Source organism: Acinonyx jubatus, chromosome B3, assembly GCF_027475565.1.
Source record: "Acinonyx jubatus isolate Ajub_Pintada_27869175 chromosome B3, VMU_Ajub_asm_v1.0, whole genome shotgun sequence".
Taxonomy (NCBI): domain Eukaryota; kingdom Metazoa; phylum Chordata; class Mammalia; order Carnivora; family Felidae; genus Acinonyx; species Acinonyx jubatus.
The window spans coordinates 40306192-40326391 of NC_069386.1; the positions used below are offsets into that span (position 1 = coordinate 40306192).

The 20200-nt window shown below is 46.9% G+C and overlaps 1 protein-coding gene and 1 long non-coding RNA gene across 10 annotated transcripts in view; one reads left to right on the forward strand and one right to left on the reverse strand.

The window, feature by feature from the left end:
- DAPK2 (death associated protein kinase 2) overlaps positions 1-20200 on the forward strand; it is a 118956-nt gene that overhangs the window by 80571 nt on the left and 18185 nt on the right. For all 8 annotated transcript variants that reach the window (XM_027067479.2, XM_027067478.2, XM_053223900.1 and 5 more), the window contains 3 exons: positions 11798-11927; positions 17365-17413; positions 18212-18238. In XM_027067479.2, coding sequence (XP_026923280.1) covers positions 11798-11927; positions 17365-17413; positions 18212-18238 — 206 coding nt within the window. The remainder of the gene's footprint in view (positions 1-11797; positions 11928-17364; positions 17414-18211; positions 18239-20200) is intronic.
- Positions 8932-19498, reverse strand: LOC128315919 (uncharacterized). Of its 2 annotated transcripts, none has more exons than XR_008299126.1 (2): positions 18972-19498; positions 8932-9196 (listed from the first exon to the last, which is right to left on the reverse strand). It is a non-coding gene; the product is annotated as an uncharacterized LOC128315919 (long non-coding RNA). The 2 variants fall into 2 exon arrangements; XR_008299125.1 differs by having other exon boundaries at positions 8932-9217.

A 20200-nucleotide genomic window follows, 5' to 3' on the forward strand; every position in this document is an offset into this window, starting at 1 on the left:
TTATTAGGCCACATTTCTCCCTATTCCTCTCCCTATTCCTCTCCCTACTCCTCCCTATTCCTCCAAAGGGATTCAGAAGGGAAGGTGGGCATGGAAACATCCAAAGGGGGAATGAATAAGGTAGCACTTTCCAGCCAGCCGGCCGGGAAGATTTTGAGGGTGGCAGGACACTGTGTAAGACTGCCAGGAAACTAGAAATGCAAATTGCCTTTGCATTCGCTGTTAGGTGCTTAGAGGCCTCCTGGGGCTTCTAGCTGCCCATGCCCTCCACTGGGGGCCCCTCCCTAGGCCTGGCCTCCAGGGAGGTATCATGTGTTCAAACAGTTACTTCTAGGTTCCATTCACAGCTCCACTGTCAGTCCTCTTACCGCCTCTGATCTCAGTAGGAGTGAAAGAATCTGATTCTGGAAGCAATGAAAATTGTAGAAAGAACAGGAACCTTAGCACTAAGAAGACCTGGGCTTGAATTTTTTTTAAGTTTATTTATTTATTTTGAGAGAAAGAGAGAGAATGTGGGAGGGGCAAAGAGAGAGGGAGAGAGAGAGAATCCCAAGCAGGCTCGCACTGTCAGCACAGAGCCTGATGCAGGGCTAGAACTCATGAACCATGAGATCATGACCTGAGCCCAAACCAAGGGTCTGATGCTTAACTGACTGAGCCACCCAGGTGCCCCGACCTGGGCTTCAATTATAAGCCCGGCTCCACAACTTAGTTGTTTGGCCTCAAATAAGTTACTTAACTTCTCTGTTCCTTAGTTCCTCGTCTAGAAAACACAGAGAGTACCCTCCTGTGTGAGGTTCTTTGCAGTGGTATTCTGGGAGCAGCCAGATCTCCAGAAAACAAGTGTATGTTTATACACACACACAAATTTATCCTGAATTTTATGATACAAAGATTTACAACACAACTTATAAACAATAAAGTAAATAAAACTTTTTATTGTAAATTCCATAGAGCAAGTTGTTTCTCATAGCACATTTTCTTCGTTTTTTTGCCAAACCCTTGTATCCATAGCCAATCTATGGCTGCAGGTGACACCTGAGTGTAGTTCTGACCAGAATGTTGGTTGATCTTTTTGTCTACGTTAACAAGTGAGATAAAAACCAAACAATGAAGACATGCGTTGGAACTTTACTCGTTTGTCAATGACACGAATGACTTCTTTGCTGAACTAGATAATAGTTTCTGAATATCAAAAAAAATATATTTCCTCAGTTTCTGTGCTATTCACAAAGTGACGGCTACCGACACGGCACCCTTTTAAGTTTAATCTGCATTATTAAGGGACCTTCTCCAGCGCTTCTTAAGTCTAGGATCAAGAAGACCACAAACGAGGTCCTGATCGGAGCATCTGCCAGTTTCCATAGTATCAGTACACCCACCATGGCCAATTTCAAGGAACCAGCGTGCAATTGCACACCATTAATTAGTATTTCCCCAACACAGAGATAGAGGGCAGAAATCACCTCAAGAGCGTCGAGACTATTAACACATAATTAACAAAATTAGGAAGCAATGAGTTTTAAGGGTTGTTTTTAAGATAGCCTATTTAACTGTAAGTTTATATAACTTAATTTTAATATTAAAATAATACAGTTACATAGCTCTCTTTAACAACCAGCTCACAAAATTCCTTCAAATTTAACAATTGGCTGTCATGAGCCAGTGGGCACCCCCCCCCCCAGCACCCCCCTGGGTCTCAGAGACTTTGCAGGTGAAAGCATTTTGTGAACAGGTTTCGTGCTCTATGCAGGCTGACTGTTGTCAGGGGTGTAGTGATAATAATGGCAGCCAACGTTTCCTGAGCACCTCGGAGACACGCAGGCTCTTCTCTGAGTGCTGTGCTTGCGTTCGCTCTTTTTATCCACGCAGCCACACTGTGAGGGAGGTTCTGGGTCATGCCCATTTTATAGAAAGAGGAGGTTGCTCGAGAGCTCCTTGGGCTTTATTGTGTCTCCTCAGAACCTCTTAACATATTAGTATTCCCATTTTTCAGATGAGGAGCCAAGGCTCAGAGGGGTGACTGACTTGGCAAGGGTCACACAGCTAGCACAGGGCAGAGTGGGATTCAAACCTGTGTCTGTCAGGTGACTGGGCCCTCGTTGGCACTGGTTTCCCAAACATGACACTGTCCTCTTCAGACTTGCTTAGAGAACTTGCTTTCCAAAACCAGTACAAGAGCCTCACTCCTGGTGAGTTGATTTCTGTCGGTTCGGTAGCATTAGCACAGTCTCCAGAGGATTACAATGGGCAACTAGCTCAGACGTGGACCCCCAAAGCACAGCTTGGGGGCTCAGAATGTCTTGATCCAAGCCCAGATTCCTCACTGGTGAGATGGGGCACCAGCCATCCATAGCTGGGTGGCTGTGAGGATCTAATAAGGTGATGTGCGGGGAAAGCTCACCACAAATGCTAGTTTGGCACAGACCATAGATCCAACATTGCTGATTGGCCCAAAGCCGAAAGCCAGTGGTCCTGGAATGCCTTTGAAAGTGAATTTTTATTTCTGCCCCTGCTGCTAGGGCCTAGAGACAGAGTAGGTAGGTAGAGTAGGTTTTCTCCTCTGCTTTACTGAATAGGGCAGTGGGAGGTCAGAACCATGTAACAGCCTTCCCCAGAGGAGGAGGCCATGAGCGAGTGGCCAGAAGCTGTGGCTTAACAAATCCAAGTGCAACCCAGTTGGGGTCCTTCCCTAAGCCACAGCTGTGGGTTTTCTGGGAAAAACATGGAGCTGGGGCAGGAAGCTGCTGAGGCACCAGGGCCAAGATGGACGTGCCCACTTTGCCAGCAGGCAGGAGTGACCCCAGCAGGCACCCTTGCATCAACTAGAGGAAGGGAGGGGACGTGGAAGAAGGGAGAGCCCACAGGATCTGGAGTCAGCCAGAACTTGAACCCTAGCTGCACTACTTATTACTGAGGCACCTTGGGAAAGCACTTAACCTCTCTGAGCCTCTGTTTCTTCATCTGTAAAATGGGGGTGATGATGGTATCTGCCTCAGAGAGTGAGAATCAAGTAAGTATGAATGCTTCGTAAACTAAATGCTATAGGTTGTGCTTTTAGGACCGTAGAAAGAGCATGAGAAGTCCGCCTGCTCTCTGCAAGTGGGCAGTCTTGTTGGGGAGGCAGGACTAACAATCAGGGTCTTGGCGAAATGGTTGGTACTGCAGGGCGAGGTTGCTGCACAAGTGTGGAGCCAGGACAAGGAAGGAGAGCTGGGCTGGGTATTCAGATGATACTTCCTGAGATAGGAATTTTGGCTGGGCTTGGAAGGATGGGTAGGAGTTCAGTAAGCAGATGAAAAAGACTCTCATTCTGAGAAGGAGACACATGATCAAGGAAATAATCATAGAGATGATGCTGGGGCACCTGGAAGGCTCACTCGGTTGAGCATCTGACTTCGGCTCATGTCATGATCTCACGGTTCGTTGGTTTGAGCCCTGCATCAGGCTCTGTGCTGACAGCTCGGAGCCTGGAGCCTGCTTCGGATTCTGTGTCTCCCTCTCTCTCTCTCTGCCCCTCCCCTGCCCATGCTCTGTCTCTCAAAAATGAATAAACATAAAAAAAAAAAAAAAGATGATGCTAACAGTTATAGGTCACGTTTTATGCCCTGTTTGATCCTCTTGGTAACCCTCATGAGGTAGGTTTTATTATCTAATTTATTGCTGCTTATTTATAGGTGAGAAACCTGTGGCTGACAGGCTAAGGAACTTGCCAGTGTCACACTGCTGGTAAATGGCAAAACTGGGATTCAAATCCAGGTTCTAAGTCTCTTAGCTGTGATCTCTCTTGATTCCCTAAAAGCAGAATGAGCAAGAGACGCATATGTGGTTTGTCCATTTGTCCAGCAGACAATTCCTGAGCACTTACTGAAATAGCAGCCACTCTTGGGTCCTAGGGGTGGCAATGGCAGGCAAGGCCCCCATCCACCTTGTGGGGCTTCAGGATAGAGGAGGGAGCTCACATAAGGAATTACAGTGCCGTTGGTTCTCTGCCAGAGGCATGTCGGGGTACCATACAGGCCCTGACGGGAAACAAATGGCTGCACGTGCCAGAAGGGAGGGGATCACAGAAGATGTTCCAGTGTGTGTGTTGGAGTTGGGCGTCAGGGGGAAGAAAAAGCTTGTGAGGAAGGCCATTCCCCCAGAGTGAACTGCAGATTGGGGTACGGGTGATGAGGAGGTCGGTTGGCATGTGAGTGTCCAGTGATAGGAGGGCCTTGAATGCCAGACGGAGACGGGCCTTGGGTATAGGCCACACTGGAGGCTTGTGGGAAGGGGCTGCCTGTGGTCTCATCCACGGTGTGCCAGGGGGAGAGTTTGCTGCAGCACCATGGAAACCAGCCCAGAGAGGCCTGGAAGCAGTCAGCCTTGCTTTCTCAGTTTGCCCAGCGCTTCCTGAATAATCTGGGGCCATGCTTGATATTTGCAATGAAGGTTCATCTGCAGCCTTCTTGTCCCCATAGCACAGAGTGGCTGGGCCCCTGCTCTGCTGAGGTAAGCGGCCTCACCCAGCGATAGGTAGGCTGCGTAGGCACCTGGAGAGGATGCTGGGTAGGGAGGGGGTCAGCAGACTTGGGCTCTGCTCCTTGCTCAGTGACCTTGGCAGTTTCTTGACCTCTTTGAGCTGCTCTGCAACCATGAAGGGACTAAATGACCTCTGAGGTCCCTTGTAGCCTCACCATTGTGAACACGGTATGGTGAACTGGGGGTGAGCAGGTGCCCCAGCATCATCTCTATGATTATTTCCTTGATCATGTGTCTCCTTCTCAGAATGAGAGTCTTTTTCATCTGCTTACCGAACTCCTACCCAAATGAGTGGGACAGGAGGCAGGTCAGGTCAGTGAGAGGGCATGGTCTGCAGGTGTGCACAGGTGACTCAGCAGGGATTTAGTAAGATTCCCAGGGCTGACTGTTGTCATTGCTGCATCCCAGAGAGGAGCAAACAAACATAGCTACCATGGTTTGAAATCTTGCTGGGCATTGATCCTTACGTGCACCATCTCTGAATCTTCAGAACAACCCTCTGCCATGGTAGGTGACTCATTTTACAAGTGGGAAATCATGGTTGCAAGAGATCCACTGACTTTGAGCAGGTTTCACTGTGAGTGACAGAGCTGGGATTTGAACCTTGACCTGCCTGGCTCTAAGCTCAAGTCTTTTGCACCTTACTGTGTAGCCCCCAGAGGCCGCCTTCATCCTGCAGGGGCTCTTGGTCATGCTGTACTGGACTGGTGGGGATCACCCACTGACATCGGTCCTGCCAGGAGGACTGGCTTCTGGTTGGCACCATAGCAGGCACCTCTGACCAAAGCTGCTGGGACATGGAGGGGCATGTTGGCCTCTCCCACAGCTGCCTGCCTGGTGGGCTGAGCTGGGTGATTTGTTTTGACAGATGAGAGCAGTCTCACCTCTTGGTAGCAGCTCCACAAACCCAGTGCTGGGCAGTGGGGGCACCTACTGGAATGTGATCCTTCTTTCCAGCCATGCTTTGGAGGTGATGGCAAACATGTGGGTAGTATTTGGTTGAAGCAACTAAAGCTGGAGGAAAGGGCAGATGGTTAGGACCACACTATCCCAAAGAGCGTCCTGGCTTGGGCCCAGTAGTTTGTGGTCACAGTGGATTGTTCGTCCTTCCTGACCAAGAGCCAGGAGACCTGAGCCTTTGTATGTCTCGCTTTGGGGCCCAGAGGAGTGGGAATTTGCCCGGCCAGCTTGGGAGGTTATGCCACCTTGCAGTTGCGGAGGCTAGAGCGCGAAGGGGCTCTGGATCCCATCCAGTGTCTATTTTAGAACTGGGGAGCTGTGACCCAGAGAGAGGAAGTGATGTGCTTAAGTTCACATGGCCTCATATGGTAGAGGTGGAACTGGAATTTCCCACTACCCAGGCCCAGGATCTTTTCTAGTGCCCTACCCTGTTCAGGAAGGGGGAAGCAAAGAAGCTTAGAAAACCCCCCTGGGGGAACTTCTGCTTTATTGGCCCTCAGACTACCCTTGGGGATCCTCCCTCGGTCATTTTTCTCCTGGCCCAGCCCTATAGCAGCCCTGTGGGGAGGAGTGCACTAGGGCCCCCCTAGTGGTGGTGGAGGGCCTCCACAGGGCAGAAAAGGAAGGACCACTCACTAGTTCCCAATTCTTTCAGTACACGTCAGCGTATTTCAGTGGGACATACAGGATGCAAGACACCATAGGGGAGGCCAGGAAACTTAATGCTGACCTGAATTTTCCCAGGGAGGCCACCACTCAGGAGAGCAGTGTCACAATATGAGAGACAGCCTGCAACTTAGGACCACTTGCTCATAACCCCCACCTAAGGGGGTTAGAGCACAAGGTCAGGGGCTGCTTCATTGAAAAGTAAGGGAGTAAAACGAGGCAGGGATGGGGCATCATCTCTGAAAGTGTGAAGAAGAGTAGGAAAGATATTCTAGGCAAGGGGAAGAGCCAGAGAAAAGGATGGAACTGAGATGTCATTCTGGGTGTGGTAATACCCACCTTGAGGGGATATGGGGCAGGTGCAAGCAAATGATGGGCAGTGAGGCTGGGAAGGTAGTGTGGGGCAGTCAGTGCAGAACTTCGATGCCTCAAATATCAGGCAGGGCACCTTGACCTTACTCTCATGGTCAGTGGGACCGCTGAAGATATTTAACCAAACTGGGTGAAGTGGTGGCGAGCAGGGGCTGCACTGCCCAGGAAACCCACCCTGATGCCGCCATGATGAGCTGTTGGACCTTAAGCCAGTGCTTTAGGTCTCTGAGCCTCTGTTTCCTCATCTGTGAAATGGGGGTGATAATAATCCACCACTCAGAATGGTTGCAAAGATGACATAGAGCGCTAGTGCGCTGCTCGCCTTGGTGAATGTTTGGAAAATAACAGCCCCTGCTTTGCCTCCTGGTTAGTGAAGGCTGAGACAGCAAGAAGGAAACCCTTCTGAAAGCGAGAGGAGCTGCAGATATAGGGTCTATTTTACTGTTTTGCTATTTGAGGGCAGGTCTGAGCCAGAAGGTACATTTGGTCCAAATGGCTCTGTGTGTGAGTGGTAAGGTGAGGACAAGAATCTGGGTCCTGACACCCAGTAGAACATTCCTGCTGCCCTAAGGTCACCTCTCAGCCTGAAAACCACAGGCCATATCACTTTACCCAGACTCTCTATGGGGACTCTGCCAGGACCTCTCTTCTCTCCTTGAAACAAGGTCGAGCCCAGGAGATCCTGAGATTCCTTTTCTGAGCCTTTGAACCCAGCGTGAGGGCAGGCCAGAACTGCACTCGGGGCCCCTCACCTGGGTAAAGTGTCACTGGAAGAAAAGGCGTGCAGGGATGGGAAGCAAGTGCCAGGAGAGCAAAACAGCTATGCCTGAGCCAGGGACCAAGCCTGCCCTAGGTTGCCAGCCTGGAGCAGAATATCCACTTCCCCCCCGGGATAGATTTCCCAGAACCTTTGGGAAGCAGGAAGATCATTTACTCTAGTTGTTAGAGCAGAGGTTTTGGAGTCCAACAGATAGAGGTTAAAATCCCCATGTCCAGGAACACCTGGGTGGCTCAGTCGGTTGAGCGTCCAACTTCAGCTCAGGTCATGATCTCACAGTTGGTGAGTTTGAGCCCTACATCAGGCTTGCTGCTGTCAGCGAAGAGCCCGCTTAGGATCCTCTGGCTCCTTGTCTCTCTGGCCCTCCCCCACTCATGCTTTCTCACTCAAAAATAAAAAACAAAACAAAACATGAAAATCCCTGTGTCCACAAGCCAGTATTTCAGTCTTGGTTTCTTTCTGAAACAGGGAAATGATAACATCCACTGCATAAGATAGCTGGAAGGGTTCAATGAGGTAGAAAGTATGTCCCGTGCTGGGTTAGCACATTGCAGCGAAATGGCAGGTGTCTTCACTCAGGGAACAATTATGAGCACCTGGTGGATGCTGGGCTCTATCCTGAGCTTTAGGTAGTTGATAGGAACAAAACCCTCAGGAAGCTTATAACCCAGTGTGAAGAGACAGATAAGTAAGCGACCACCTTGAGACAGTGTAAGACACATTGAAATGGGGGAAGCACAGGATGTTATGGGAACTGGGCAGGAAATGTGTGTGTGTGTGTGTGTGTGTGTGTGTGTGTGTGTACGCATGTGTAGGCCTTCTGGAGGAGGTACTATTTTTACTGAAACATGAATAGGAAATTAGCCAGGTTTGGGGTAGGGACTGTGCAGGAAGAATGTTCCAAGCAGGGGAGAAGTCACCTGCTAAGTGTTAAGTTCTTGGAGTGGGCAAGAACTTGCAGGGACAGGCAGTACTAAGGTAAGAAAACGTGGCCTGACCCTGAGGTTTTCACAAGTCAGTGCAGAGGCTGTTTCCTCTGGACTGTGGGACACAGAGGTGAGAGGATATAAGGCAAGGATACTTCTCACCTCTCAGAGCAATGCTGCCTGGGAGAATTCAGCCTCCAATTGTTTTTCCTTCTCCCATGTTCCCTACCCATTTCCTCCTGCCCCATTATCCTGGGGGTCACCAGGTCTGGTGTGACTGCTTTTGTCCACTGTGGCTCCCATCCCCATTCAGTGTGTGCTGTGCCTTGAGCACTATGGTGGTCAGGAAGACCCCGGTTCTGACCCTCCTCTGCCCCAGAAGCAAGCCTCAGGGCCATTCCCTGGAGGAGAGGGGAAGTTCCTAATAAGGTAAGATGGTGGGCAGTGGGGAGGGCACAGCTTACGGCATGGGGTTCCAGAACACTCGAGGTCCATGAGCAGCCATTTGAGGGCTGGATTGGGGGTATCGGAGTGGGGCCATCTCTCTGGGTCCCATCTCCTGACCTCCCCCCTCAGTCTCCTTTCTGCAGGACCTAAGATCCTGCTTTGCCTTGGGAAAGGACTTTGACACATTTTCACAATCAAGTTGAGAGAAGTCTCCAGAGGGGAAAAAGGATAAACAAGCTTAAAAAATGCAAAAGGAAATGTATTCTTTATTTATTTTCAAAGTCGGGGGAGGCCACAGCCAGCTCATTTGAGTGAAAGTTTCCAGCCACTCTGACATGAGGTCACAGAGACTTCAGGGAGCCAGGACGTTTGGGATGGGGCAGCTGGAGTGTCTTCAGGCCAGATTCAGAATCAATTCAGCTAACAGGGCAACCGTCAGCCTGCCAGGCACTGTGCTCTGCACTGTAGGGGTGAACATGCAAAGACCTAAATCCTCCCTCCAGCTGAGAGTCCGGTAGAGGAGCTAGAACAAAGATAGCAAGGACTGGTGGACAAGGAGAGAGTGTGACAAATGTCATAACAAAAAAGTTCAAATAAGCACCAAAGGGACAGGAGGGGGATTCATTTCTGGTGTGTGTGGGTGGGGTACTCATTGAGGAAAGCTTTCAAAGCTTTCAAGGACTAGCTGAGTTAGACTTTGAAGCCCAGCTAGGATTTTAATGGGCATAGATCAAGCAGAAGGCTTTCTGGGTAGAGCAGATAATGTGAGCAAAGGTACAAGGTGGGAAATTCTTCTTTGAGAAATAGGGATGTTTGGGGCGCCTTGGTGGCTCAGTCGGTTAAGCATCCGACTTCAGCTCAGGTCATGATCTAACGGTTCATGAGTTCAAGCCCCACGTTGGGATCTGTGCTGACAGCTCAAAGTCTGGAGCCTGCTGTGGATTCTGTGTCTCCCTCTCTCTTGCCCCTCCCCCACTCGTGCTCGCTCTCTTTCTCTCTCTCAAAAATAAATAAACATTAAAAAATTAAAAAACAAGAAATAGGGATGCTCGATTTTCTTAAACGTGTATTTATCTATTTATGTGTTTATTCATTCATGTAAAACTGCTTTATTGAGATATAAGTCACATACTATACCATTTGCCCATTTAAAGTGTACAATTTAGGGGCACCTGGGTGGCTCAGTCAGTTGAGCATCTGACTCTTAATTTCCTTTTTTTAAGTTTATTTATTTAATTTGGGAGAGAGAGAGAGCACGAGCAGGGGCGGGGCAGAGAGAGAAGGAGAAGAGAGAATCCCAAGCAGGGTCTGCACTGTCATTGTGGAGCCCAATGTGGGGCTTGAACTTATGAACCTCGAGATCATGACCTGAGCCAAAACCAAGAGTCAGACACTCAACCACCTGGGCCACCCAGGTACCACCTGACTCTTGATTTTGGCTGAGGTCGTGATCCCAGGGCTGTGAGATTGAGTCCCACATCAGGCTCCCTGTTGAGCATGGAGCCTGCCTAAGATAATGTCTCTGTGTCTCTCTCCCTCTGCCCTTACCTGCCTCTCTCTAAAATAATAAATAAATAAATAAACAAACAAATAAAATAAAGTGTACAATTTACAAAGTTGTGCAGCTAATACCACTATCAATTTTAGAAAATTGTCATCACTCCAAAATGAAGTTCCATACCCATTAGCAGTCACTCCCCATTTCCCCAGTCCTGAGCAACTGCTAAACTACTTTCTCTTTCTATGGATTTACCTATTCAGGATATTTCATATAAATGGGATCATATAATACACGGTCTTTGGTGACTGATTCTGTCACTTAACATCATGTTTTCAAAGTTCATCTATGCTGAGGTATCAGTATTTCATTCCTTTGTATTCTTTCTCTGCCTTCATTCCTTTTTATGACTGAATAGTATTCCACTATATGGATATACTGGGTTCATCAGTTGATGGGACGTTTGTCTTGTTTCCATTGTGGGACTGTTATGAATTTGATGCTTTTGTGTGGATGTATGTTTTCAGGACATTCCACTTTGAAATTTTTTTTTTAATGTTTATTTCTTTTTGAGAGAGAGAGACATAGAGTGTGAGCAGGGGAGGAGCAGAGAGAGAGAGGGAGACACAGAATCTGAGGCAGGCTCCAGGTTCTGAGCTGTCTGCACAGAGCCTGACACGGGGCTCGAACTCACAAACCTTGAAATCATGACCTGAGCTGAAGTCTGATGCTTAACTGACTGAGCCACCCAGGCACCCCCAGGACATTCCACTTTGAATGAAGTCTAGGACAGTCATGGTGGGGAGCGGGAGGGGAGAGGGTGAAGTGGAGAGACCTGCTCACCCATGTTCAGGCTCTGAGCAGTTGGGTGGGAGTGAGACGGGTAGGCTCAGAAGGGTAGGCTTGTGTCTGGCCTCCCTGAGAGCCTGTGGTGTATGAGGCCAGGGCAGGGCCATCCCCCCACCAACACATACCCACATGGTTGTGTCACATCTGGCAGCTGTTTGCTACACTGGAAATAGCCTGGGCAGCTGGTATTTTCCCGGGAAGTCAGGTGCATTTTTTTCCAGTGTCCTGTCGAGGGCCAAAATTAGTTAAACCCATAGAGAAGTGTGAGCTACATGGTTAGGCCAGAGGAGGGGAGTTTGTCAACAGGAAGCTGGCCAGCCAGGGGAAAGAGGTGGTCAGGAAGACAAAGGTTAATAAGCCGTGTGTAAAGCCAGGCTAAGCTGCTAGGCTCCCACCCCTATGGTCCTCACACAGAGGCAGTGGTTTTGTTTACAGGAAATGCTTTGAATTTCTCACTGGCCCCATTTAACAGATCAGGAAACAGAGGCACTGCATTGAAGGATCTGCCATTCAGAGACAAAAAGGGGACTAAAAGCTAAGGTCTCTGGTTCTGCTGTGAGCAGCAGATTTCATAAAACCCAGCCCTTGCCCTCAGTGCTATGTCTGTCTTTGAGTTCACAGGAGAAGACAGGACACAAAAACAAGAAAGAATTTTAGTCTCCTAAAAAAGAACACCAAACCCCACCCCAATCCTAAAGCAAAAACACAAAACAGGGCTTTAATTACCATCTTTTCATCCTTTCCTTTTTTACTTTTTTTGTTGTTGTTGTTCTCCAGCCAGAAAACATTATGTTGTTAGACAAGAATATTCCCATTCCGCACATCAAGCTGATTGACTTTGGCCTGGCTCATGAAATAGAAGATGGAGTTGAATTTAAGAATATTTTTGGGACGCCAGAATTTGTTGGTAAGTTTTAGGCCTATTTCTCTCCCAGCTAAGTAGGCATCTGGGATCAAAAGGTAGAGAAATTCTGGGCACAAACCCTGTGTCTGTTTGAGAGTCTGGGCTAAGAGATGGTGCCTTGGAGACTCCCCCTTGGAAACCTAATGGGTGGGGAAGAAAATGTCCTGCAAGTCTTCTGGGTAAGGGTCCAGGTGCTGGCCTTGAGCACCCAGTGGGGCAGGAGGAGGCCCGGTGGGGCTAGAGGCCTTTGCAGAGTCAAACCCTCCCGGAGCTGGCCCCACCTCCTGCTCTTAGATGAATTTATTGTGAAGATTTAAAATTTCCTCACCCTCTGGCATTCCCATAAACTCAAGTTTCTCTGAAGTAGCTTTTGACTTCCTGAAAAGGATAAGGGAAATCATCTGCTAAATGCCAGATCCACCCACTCACCTCTCCTGTGTGCCTGGCCTTTATTCTTGCACAGGGGGCCCTGCTTCACAAGAGCCTTGGCAGCTCCCCCATCCCTCCGTTTCTATCAGCCTTGGCTCAGGCCCCAGAAGCCCCCTTGTGGGACTGGGGCTGCAGGCTGAGGGTCCTAGAGAGACAGCCTTACAGAAGGGAGAGGAATGAGAATTGAGGATCACTGTCTCTCTGCTTTGGGAGTTGAAGTGGTCTTGGAAATGGAAGGAGGTCATGGTCTCTCCGAAATCTGGGGAAAACTTCTGACATAAATAAAATAAGGAAAACAGAATGTTTCAGATCATCCATCCTGATGGATTTTCAGGTCACACATGCCAGCCCCACAGCCACTATGGAATGGTGCTGTTAAGGCTCCACAGACCCCAGGGTAGGGGAACTTTGCTGTGTGCCAGGCACTATGCCGGTGCTCTGCAGACATCACCTCAGCTAATCTTCAAACAACCTCATGAAGCAGATTTAATTATTTTCTCTATCGGATGCTTTGTTCAAGGCAAAACAACCAGTAGGTGGTAGAGCTAACATTCAAATACAGATACATGCAACATCAAAACCTGTGCCCTCTTGGTTACACGGGGTTGTCTCTCTAGAAAGACCTTGTCCCGAGGAGGCTTACAATTTAGTTGCGGAAACATCAAACGACCGAGTGTGAGTGGTAGAAGGATCTTTTTAGGTCATCTGGGCTAGTTCAACAAATGTAGTATTGGAAGTCTGGGGGATTTTAGTGAAGGTCAACCAATGGCTGTTCTTCATCTAGTATCTATGACAGATATTAGGTGCGGTACTGAGGACACAGTGGCGGCAGGGAGCCACACTCAGAATGATTCATGCAAGGTCACACAATGAACTGGTGGCAGAAGCAACCTGAACCAAGGGCACAAGACATCTATTCTTGAACTTTGTCCAAGATGGCAGTTGCTGCCCACCATTCACATATGTGGTGAAATGCATATATTTATTCACTTAAGTTCAGACCAGATGCTAACAGTAAATGGTTCAACTAGACATTCAGGGCAATAGTGGAAGAGGTGTCACAAGACAGGATGTGATTAATTATAAACTGAATGATAGAGACCTCTCTGAAGACTTCTCAAACAAGATATTCACTCTGGCAAAGTCAATGGGATCAGTCATGCCCTTGAGTCAATGAGAGACAAAGGGCTGGTGTTGTGGGTTGGAGAAGTGTGAGGAGGGGTAGGGAAAGAGGCAGGGTAGAAGAGGAGTATACATCCCAGTCTCAGTCATTCATAGCAGTGGGGAAGGCCAGAATTAGTACATTTATCCAGGACAATTCCCTGTCCACTATGGATGAAACAGAGAGTTCCTATCAGAATGGCCATGTGAGTGAGACATTGATGGCTAGGGCCAGACTATGGAGGGTTCTTTCCAGTGATACAGTGTTAAATGTCTAACAACTGGGTCTCCAAAACAAAACAAAACCCAACCCTAATTTATAGCATTTGCCAATTTTAAGCTACCAACTTGTCACTGAATTCAGAGTTGGGAAGAGATACACACAGTTGACCCTTGTGAGCCAGTATGACCCAGCTCTAGCCTAGAACTGGTTTTGTTTGCACCTTACAAATATACAGGGTGACTTCTCTAGGCCTCTGCCCAAATTATGATAACTTTCTTTATCCAGGACTCCTGAGAAACAGGTTATAATTACTTGTCCTACTCCCACCATTACTCTGAAACTTCAACCTGAGACACAGTATTGAGAAGTTACCATCAGCTTCTAGGAGCATGGTGGACCCGGTCTTCCAAAAGCCCTCCGGCAACAAAACTTGATTCTTGAGAAAAATATTCTTTATAATGAAATTCTGGACTCATGGGAAATAAGAGAAATCTTTAAGGGTAGTAACTCTTCCTGCATCACCTGCCCCACCTCCAAAGCCAGTGAAATATGAACTTAGAGCTGGAGCTGTGAGCAGCAAGAAAATTCAAGAGGAGGTCCTCTCCCAAAGGCAAGTGTATGTATCAGCATTTCAATCAGAGACTAGCAAGACTTAGACATCCAAGGACATAAGATATTTAAATGATCACATGTTGACTGTAAAATCAAGGGAATGTATATAGAAACAAAAGAATCATAAGAATGAGCAGGCAACAAGAGACTGTCAAAAATGACCAGGCAAATGCTAAAAAGAACCAGGAAGAAGTTTAAGAAATTCTATACTCCTAGAAATTTAAAATTTAGTGAATGAGTTAAACAGCAGATTACACACAGCTGAAGAGAGAATTAAAGAATTGAAAGTCAGAGCTGAATAAAATTAGCCAAAATACCACAGAAAGATCGAGATACAGGAATATGAAATAGAGGACAAGTGTGAGAGGGTGAAAACAGAAAATCTAACACAGGTCTGTTTGGAGTCCCAGAGGAGGGAATAGAGACAACAGAGGATCAACATTTGAAGAAAATGGCTGAGAATTTTCAGAACTGTTGTGAAAACATGCATCTCCAGATACAGAAAGGACAATGTATATCAAACAGAAATAAATAAATAAATAAATCCATTATAATTACACTGTAGTTAACACTATAGTTAAACTACGGGGTACCAAAGACAGAGAGATCATGAAAGCGGCCAGGAAGAAAAGACAGATAATAAATAAATAAATAAATAAATAAATAAATAAATAAATAAATAAAAATTTGACAGTGTACTTGTTAAAACAACAGTAGAAGCCAATGTCCAATAGAATATTATCTTTTAAGAACTAAGGAAAAATTAAAAAACAATGATTAGGGAGCATCTCTCTACTTGCTAGATGGGATGCTGTCCAGTTCATGAATCACTTAATAAAGCCAATTACAATCCTCAAAAAAAAAAAAAAAAACCCAAAACACTCTTAACTCTACACCCAGCAAAAGTTATATTTCAAGAATGAGGATAAGTGATTCAGGCAAAACATAGCAAAATCCAAAAATTCAAAAAAGAACAATACAAACCATAAAACAATTAAGCCACCAACAAACCTTTATTACTAGAGCTTCTAAAGATGTGCTTGTGAACTAAATGTTCTCTGAAGGAAGACCTCACTGTGTGAAGTAATAGAGCAAAGAAATAAGTAAACATTTGGCAAATATAACCATTTTCTGTTTAAAATGATGATGGTGGTGGTGATGATGATGATGATGACAGTGATGGATGGTCATGGATGTTTTAATTGCAGGGTTAAAAAACAGAACTAAAAATTGAGGAAAATAATGTTAGATAGGAAGGAGTTCTTGAAATGAGTGTTCTAAGGCTCTTGTAATATTAGAGGAGAGTCAAAAGAGTGCTTATGTTAGAATTTGTTAGATAGCCATCCTAAAGTCTCAAGGGTGGCCATTACAAAAATGTAAGTAGGAAAGGAAACCAGTAAGAGAAGTAATAAAATAAAAAACACCAAGAAAGAAGAAGAAAAGCACAGAAGAAAATAGACAAGCAAATGCACGTAGAGAACAGAAGTGAGTGTATATGTGTATCAAACAGATAAGCCTGGGAAGTGAGTTGTGCTTCTCAAACTCTCTATGGTTAAAGACTTAAAATTTTTTTTTTCTTCAATCTGTCCTGGACTGCTTCTTCATTAAAGACACAAGAAAAATAAATCCCTAGAAAAATCATCACAATTTGAACGTCATGGCAATGACATATTGCTGTACGAGTTTCTAAAAGCTTACTCCCCATTTCTGGACCTATTGTGTCTGGACCAGTGACTCTTTGTCTTCAGACCACACTTTGAATCACTGTGCTAGAGAATGTCTTTCATGTTTGTGAGGAGACTTGTGCCAAAAAGTTCATAGCAATGTTCTGATAAGAATAGAAGTGGAAACCATCCAAATGATCACTGAGAGGACAATGACTGAAAGATGATACATATTAACACAGTGGACTATTACATAGCAGTGAAAATGAAAGACCATGTATGAACATTCAGTGAACACTAGAAGCATAATGTTAGAGGGTGGGGGGATCAAGTGACTACATTATCTCTGGGATGACATCGTTTTGATGAAGCTAAAAAATAAGCAAAACCAGAAAAGTGGTTCCTTGTGTCTCTAATTAGAAAGGGGGAGGGGGATGGTGGTCACATGCTACAGATGCAGTAGTTTTAACATTGTTCTAGATGCACCAGTGTAGCCTTTCCCACCCTCTCCCTTTTTCCATTATGATTAAACAGGCTCAGTCCTTCTCCCTTCTCTAGCTATTCCCCTCTTTTTCTCCTCAGTTTCATGACCAAGCTTTTTTTGTAGCATTGTCTACATCCTTATCTCTACTTCCCACAGTCAGGGCACCTCCGGACACCACACACTTTCTAAGTGTTTGCCTGCTTGATCTTTGGGTGGCATTTGGTCCTCTTCTGTCCTGGGTAGACTGTTCTTTCCTAGACTCTGCACCCACTCTTGGTCACCACATCATCCACACAGCTCCCGTTTCCACCTGTACGATGACTCCAGATTTGATGGCTCCAAGTCACTCTCCCATACCCGGGGCATCTTTGCCTGGATGCCCCTCGGGCACCTCAGGTTCATCATCTCATTGGCCCCAGATTGTTGTCATTCTTCTCAGGGAGGAGGTGTCCCTCTTTCAGACCAGATTCAGGAACATGGATTCCCTCTCTGCCTTCTTTTCTTCGTTATGACCTTCCAGCGCTGACCTAACTGTTTTCCACCAGAGACTTCTAAAGCAAGCCTTGTTGCCAGGCCCCATTTCCCCTTCTGGCATCTTCCTTACCCCACCCTTCTCTTCCTCTTCCAGGCATCCCTCTGTCCTTTCCTTCTTCCTCACTATTAAGGCCTCTTTGTAAAATATTTCTACCAGGATAACAGGCAACTTCATTTCTCAAAATTCTTAGACCCAGATTATCTCCATCTGTTGATTTTTCCTTAGTGAGGATTCAGGAGGGAGACATTTGTCACCAAACTCCCTAAAATTCCCTATCACCATCTCTTCTCATTTTCATACTCCTGCTGATTCTTCAATATGGCTTCTTTCAGCTCCAGAAATTGTGAACTACGAGCCCCTGGGCCTGGAGGCTGACATGTGGTAAGTTGTATAGACAACCCAGGTGACCTTGGGGTCCTTTCAAGGGCAGAAGGCCTCAGACTCTGACTCTGGCTGACATCATCCTGCTTGACCATGAAAACCCCTTACTCCACACGTTCAGAGCCTCTGGCTGCTCCCGGTGTGCTGGACCTGTGGCCCAGAGAAGCTGGAGGCAGCCAGGCCTGGACCTGAGGCCTGTTAGAACACAGCCGAGGCAGAGACAAGGGGAGAGGCTCACCCTGGAGGCCTGCCACAGCTATGATAAAGAAATAGTAACAATAGCTTATTTAGTTAATCAACCAAGTGATCACTGAGAGCCTTGTAGGCTCTAAGAGCTGTGTTGGGCCTGAGGATACCGTAGTGATTGATTTTCTGCACAGACAGGACTCATTTCATTTGAACAGGGCTTTATAGTTGGCTGAGTGAGTACCTTGATTGCTTGGTTTTCTAAAATCCTCCCAGAAGTTTTGTGAGGTAGTTATCATTAACCTCATTTTATGAGGAGAATGAGGCTCAGAGATCATAAGGGACTTGCCCCAATCACAGCCTGCAAGTGCAGAAGTCTGACCTTGAACTTGGGTCCTCGGACTCAGTGTCCAGAGCTTGATGACTCCAGATGCATCCCAGGTTGCTGCTGAAGACTGGGATGAGTGGAGAGGGCTATGGACTTGAGGTGACATCCTTAGGCCACTGTATACGGGCACGTGGCTCTTCCCCTTGAGAAGCATGGGGGGGAATCCCTTGCCGGGCTGGGATCAGAGCCAGGTGGCTCTGACTTGCCTGTTCTTTGTTTTGCAGGAGTATAGGCGTCATCACCTACATCCTGTGAGTATCCCTGATGCTGGGGTCCCAACCTAGCTTGGATCTGGGGAACTGGGAGGAATGAGAGAGGGGTAGGGACAGGCAGCCTGAATTTACTGGTTTTACTCATGAATCATTTACCACGAGCCAGATGTGTTCAATCCACACAGCACACCTGGGCTCCATGCTTTTAGCTCCTTTACATACTCTTGGCCCTAGGGTTGACCTTGGGCCTTGTCTGCATCCCTACCCTGGCCAGGCATCCAAAGCTCAGCCTCACCCAGGCTGCATTTCCTGTGAGAAAGTCAGCTTTCACCCAGAAGCCTTGGGACAGCCCTCAGGCTGCTGTGCCTTCCCCCATCCTGCTCCTTCTTTCTCTCCCAGTCTCCCCTTCCTTCCCCGGCTCTCACGTGCTCTCGTCTTTCTCCCCAGAGTCTCTTTCCCACCCCTGAAGTATTAAGTTGCTTAAGCAGACATTTCCTGTGTAGCTCCATGTGCAGTGGATCTGTCACTTTCTATCTTTGTGACCTTGGGCAGATACTTAACCTCTGGGCCTGTTTTCCTCATCAGGAAAATAAGAATCACAAACTTCCTGCCACGGTGTGCTGTGCGGGTTAAATAAGCAGACATGTGTGCAAACTTCCTAGCGCCGCTTGGTGTTCATTCCATCAGTGCTTCTCAACCATTTCCCCCCCAACAGCACAGCTGGAACGTGCTCTTTTTGTCCCAGAGGGGACATGGGGGCTCCAGTACTCACCAGCTGAGGGGGACCATCTCTCCGCATTCCTGTAAACCAGTTCTCTGACTTCCAGCATCACTTAGACTGGGAGCTCTTTACAATGTGGTGGACCCCTCTGAGCTATGGCAGAGTCTCAATCCTGGCTCTACCTTAGACCTTTTAATACCTAACACTGCCCAGGCCCACTGCAGATCTATTACATTATAATTGCCAGGGATGGAGTCTGGCCATCAGTATTTTTTTTTTAAGCCCCAGGAGAACTGGATGCAGAGAAAGAGAACTTGATGCATTGCTCGATGGTTCCAGATTCTGTGTTGGCTCTTAAAACCTTGATTTTTTTTCAGAACTCGGATTTCCATTTTGAAATATTAAGGAATTCCAGTGTGTACAAAGCATATAGTCTTCTTTTAGCTTGTTTGAATTCTACACAGTTTATTGAGTGCCTGCTCCATGGTGGGCACTGTGCCAGGCACTCAGGATACTGACATGGAGGAGGTCTGCCCTGTGTGCCTGGAGCTCCCTGTGTTGGAGGGAGACACCACACAGCTCAGTTGCACTCAATAGGACCAAGATTATGCTGATGTATGAACATGCCTGTGTGAGGCACAGCTGGGAGAGACACTCGTTTGCTGGGATTGTGGGAGATTTAATGAGAAAGAGATTGAGATTAATATGAACTGGCCTGTACAGAATGAGATTAATTCTCTGGGTGGAAAGGGAGAGAAGGGCTGTCTGCTGAGGAAAGGAACAGTGAGCCTGTTAAAGTGTGGTGAAATGTACTGAGCGTGTGGTAGGGACCAACTTCCAGTGTCTTGCTCAGGAGTTCAAACGTGATCCTATAGAAAATGGGAAGTCACAGGAGGTTCTTTGTGTTCTAACAAAGATAGTAGTAATGGCCACCAATTCCAGAGCTCTCAGTATGGGGCAAGATTGCATGTAACATTGTAAATATATTTATTTTTCACAACCATCATGTGAGCTGAAGAGTTTTCTTCATTTTATGGAGGAGGAAACTGGAGGTCAGAGAGGTTGAGTAACTTACTTAGGTTCACACAGCTAATGAGTGGCAGAGCTGGAATTCAATTTGAGGAATGAAATATCAGCATTTTCCCAGTGCACCTTGCTACCACTATGCTAAGACAGTGGCAGTGGAGATGGGGAGAACCTTTAGGAGATATTTAGTAAATAAAACCAATAAGACTTTTGGGCCAGTTAGATGTGGTGAGGGAATGGATGGAAGAGTCAGA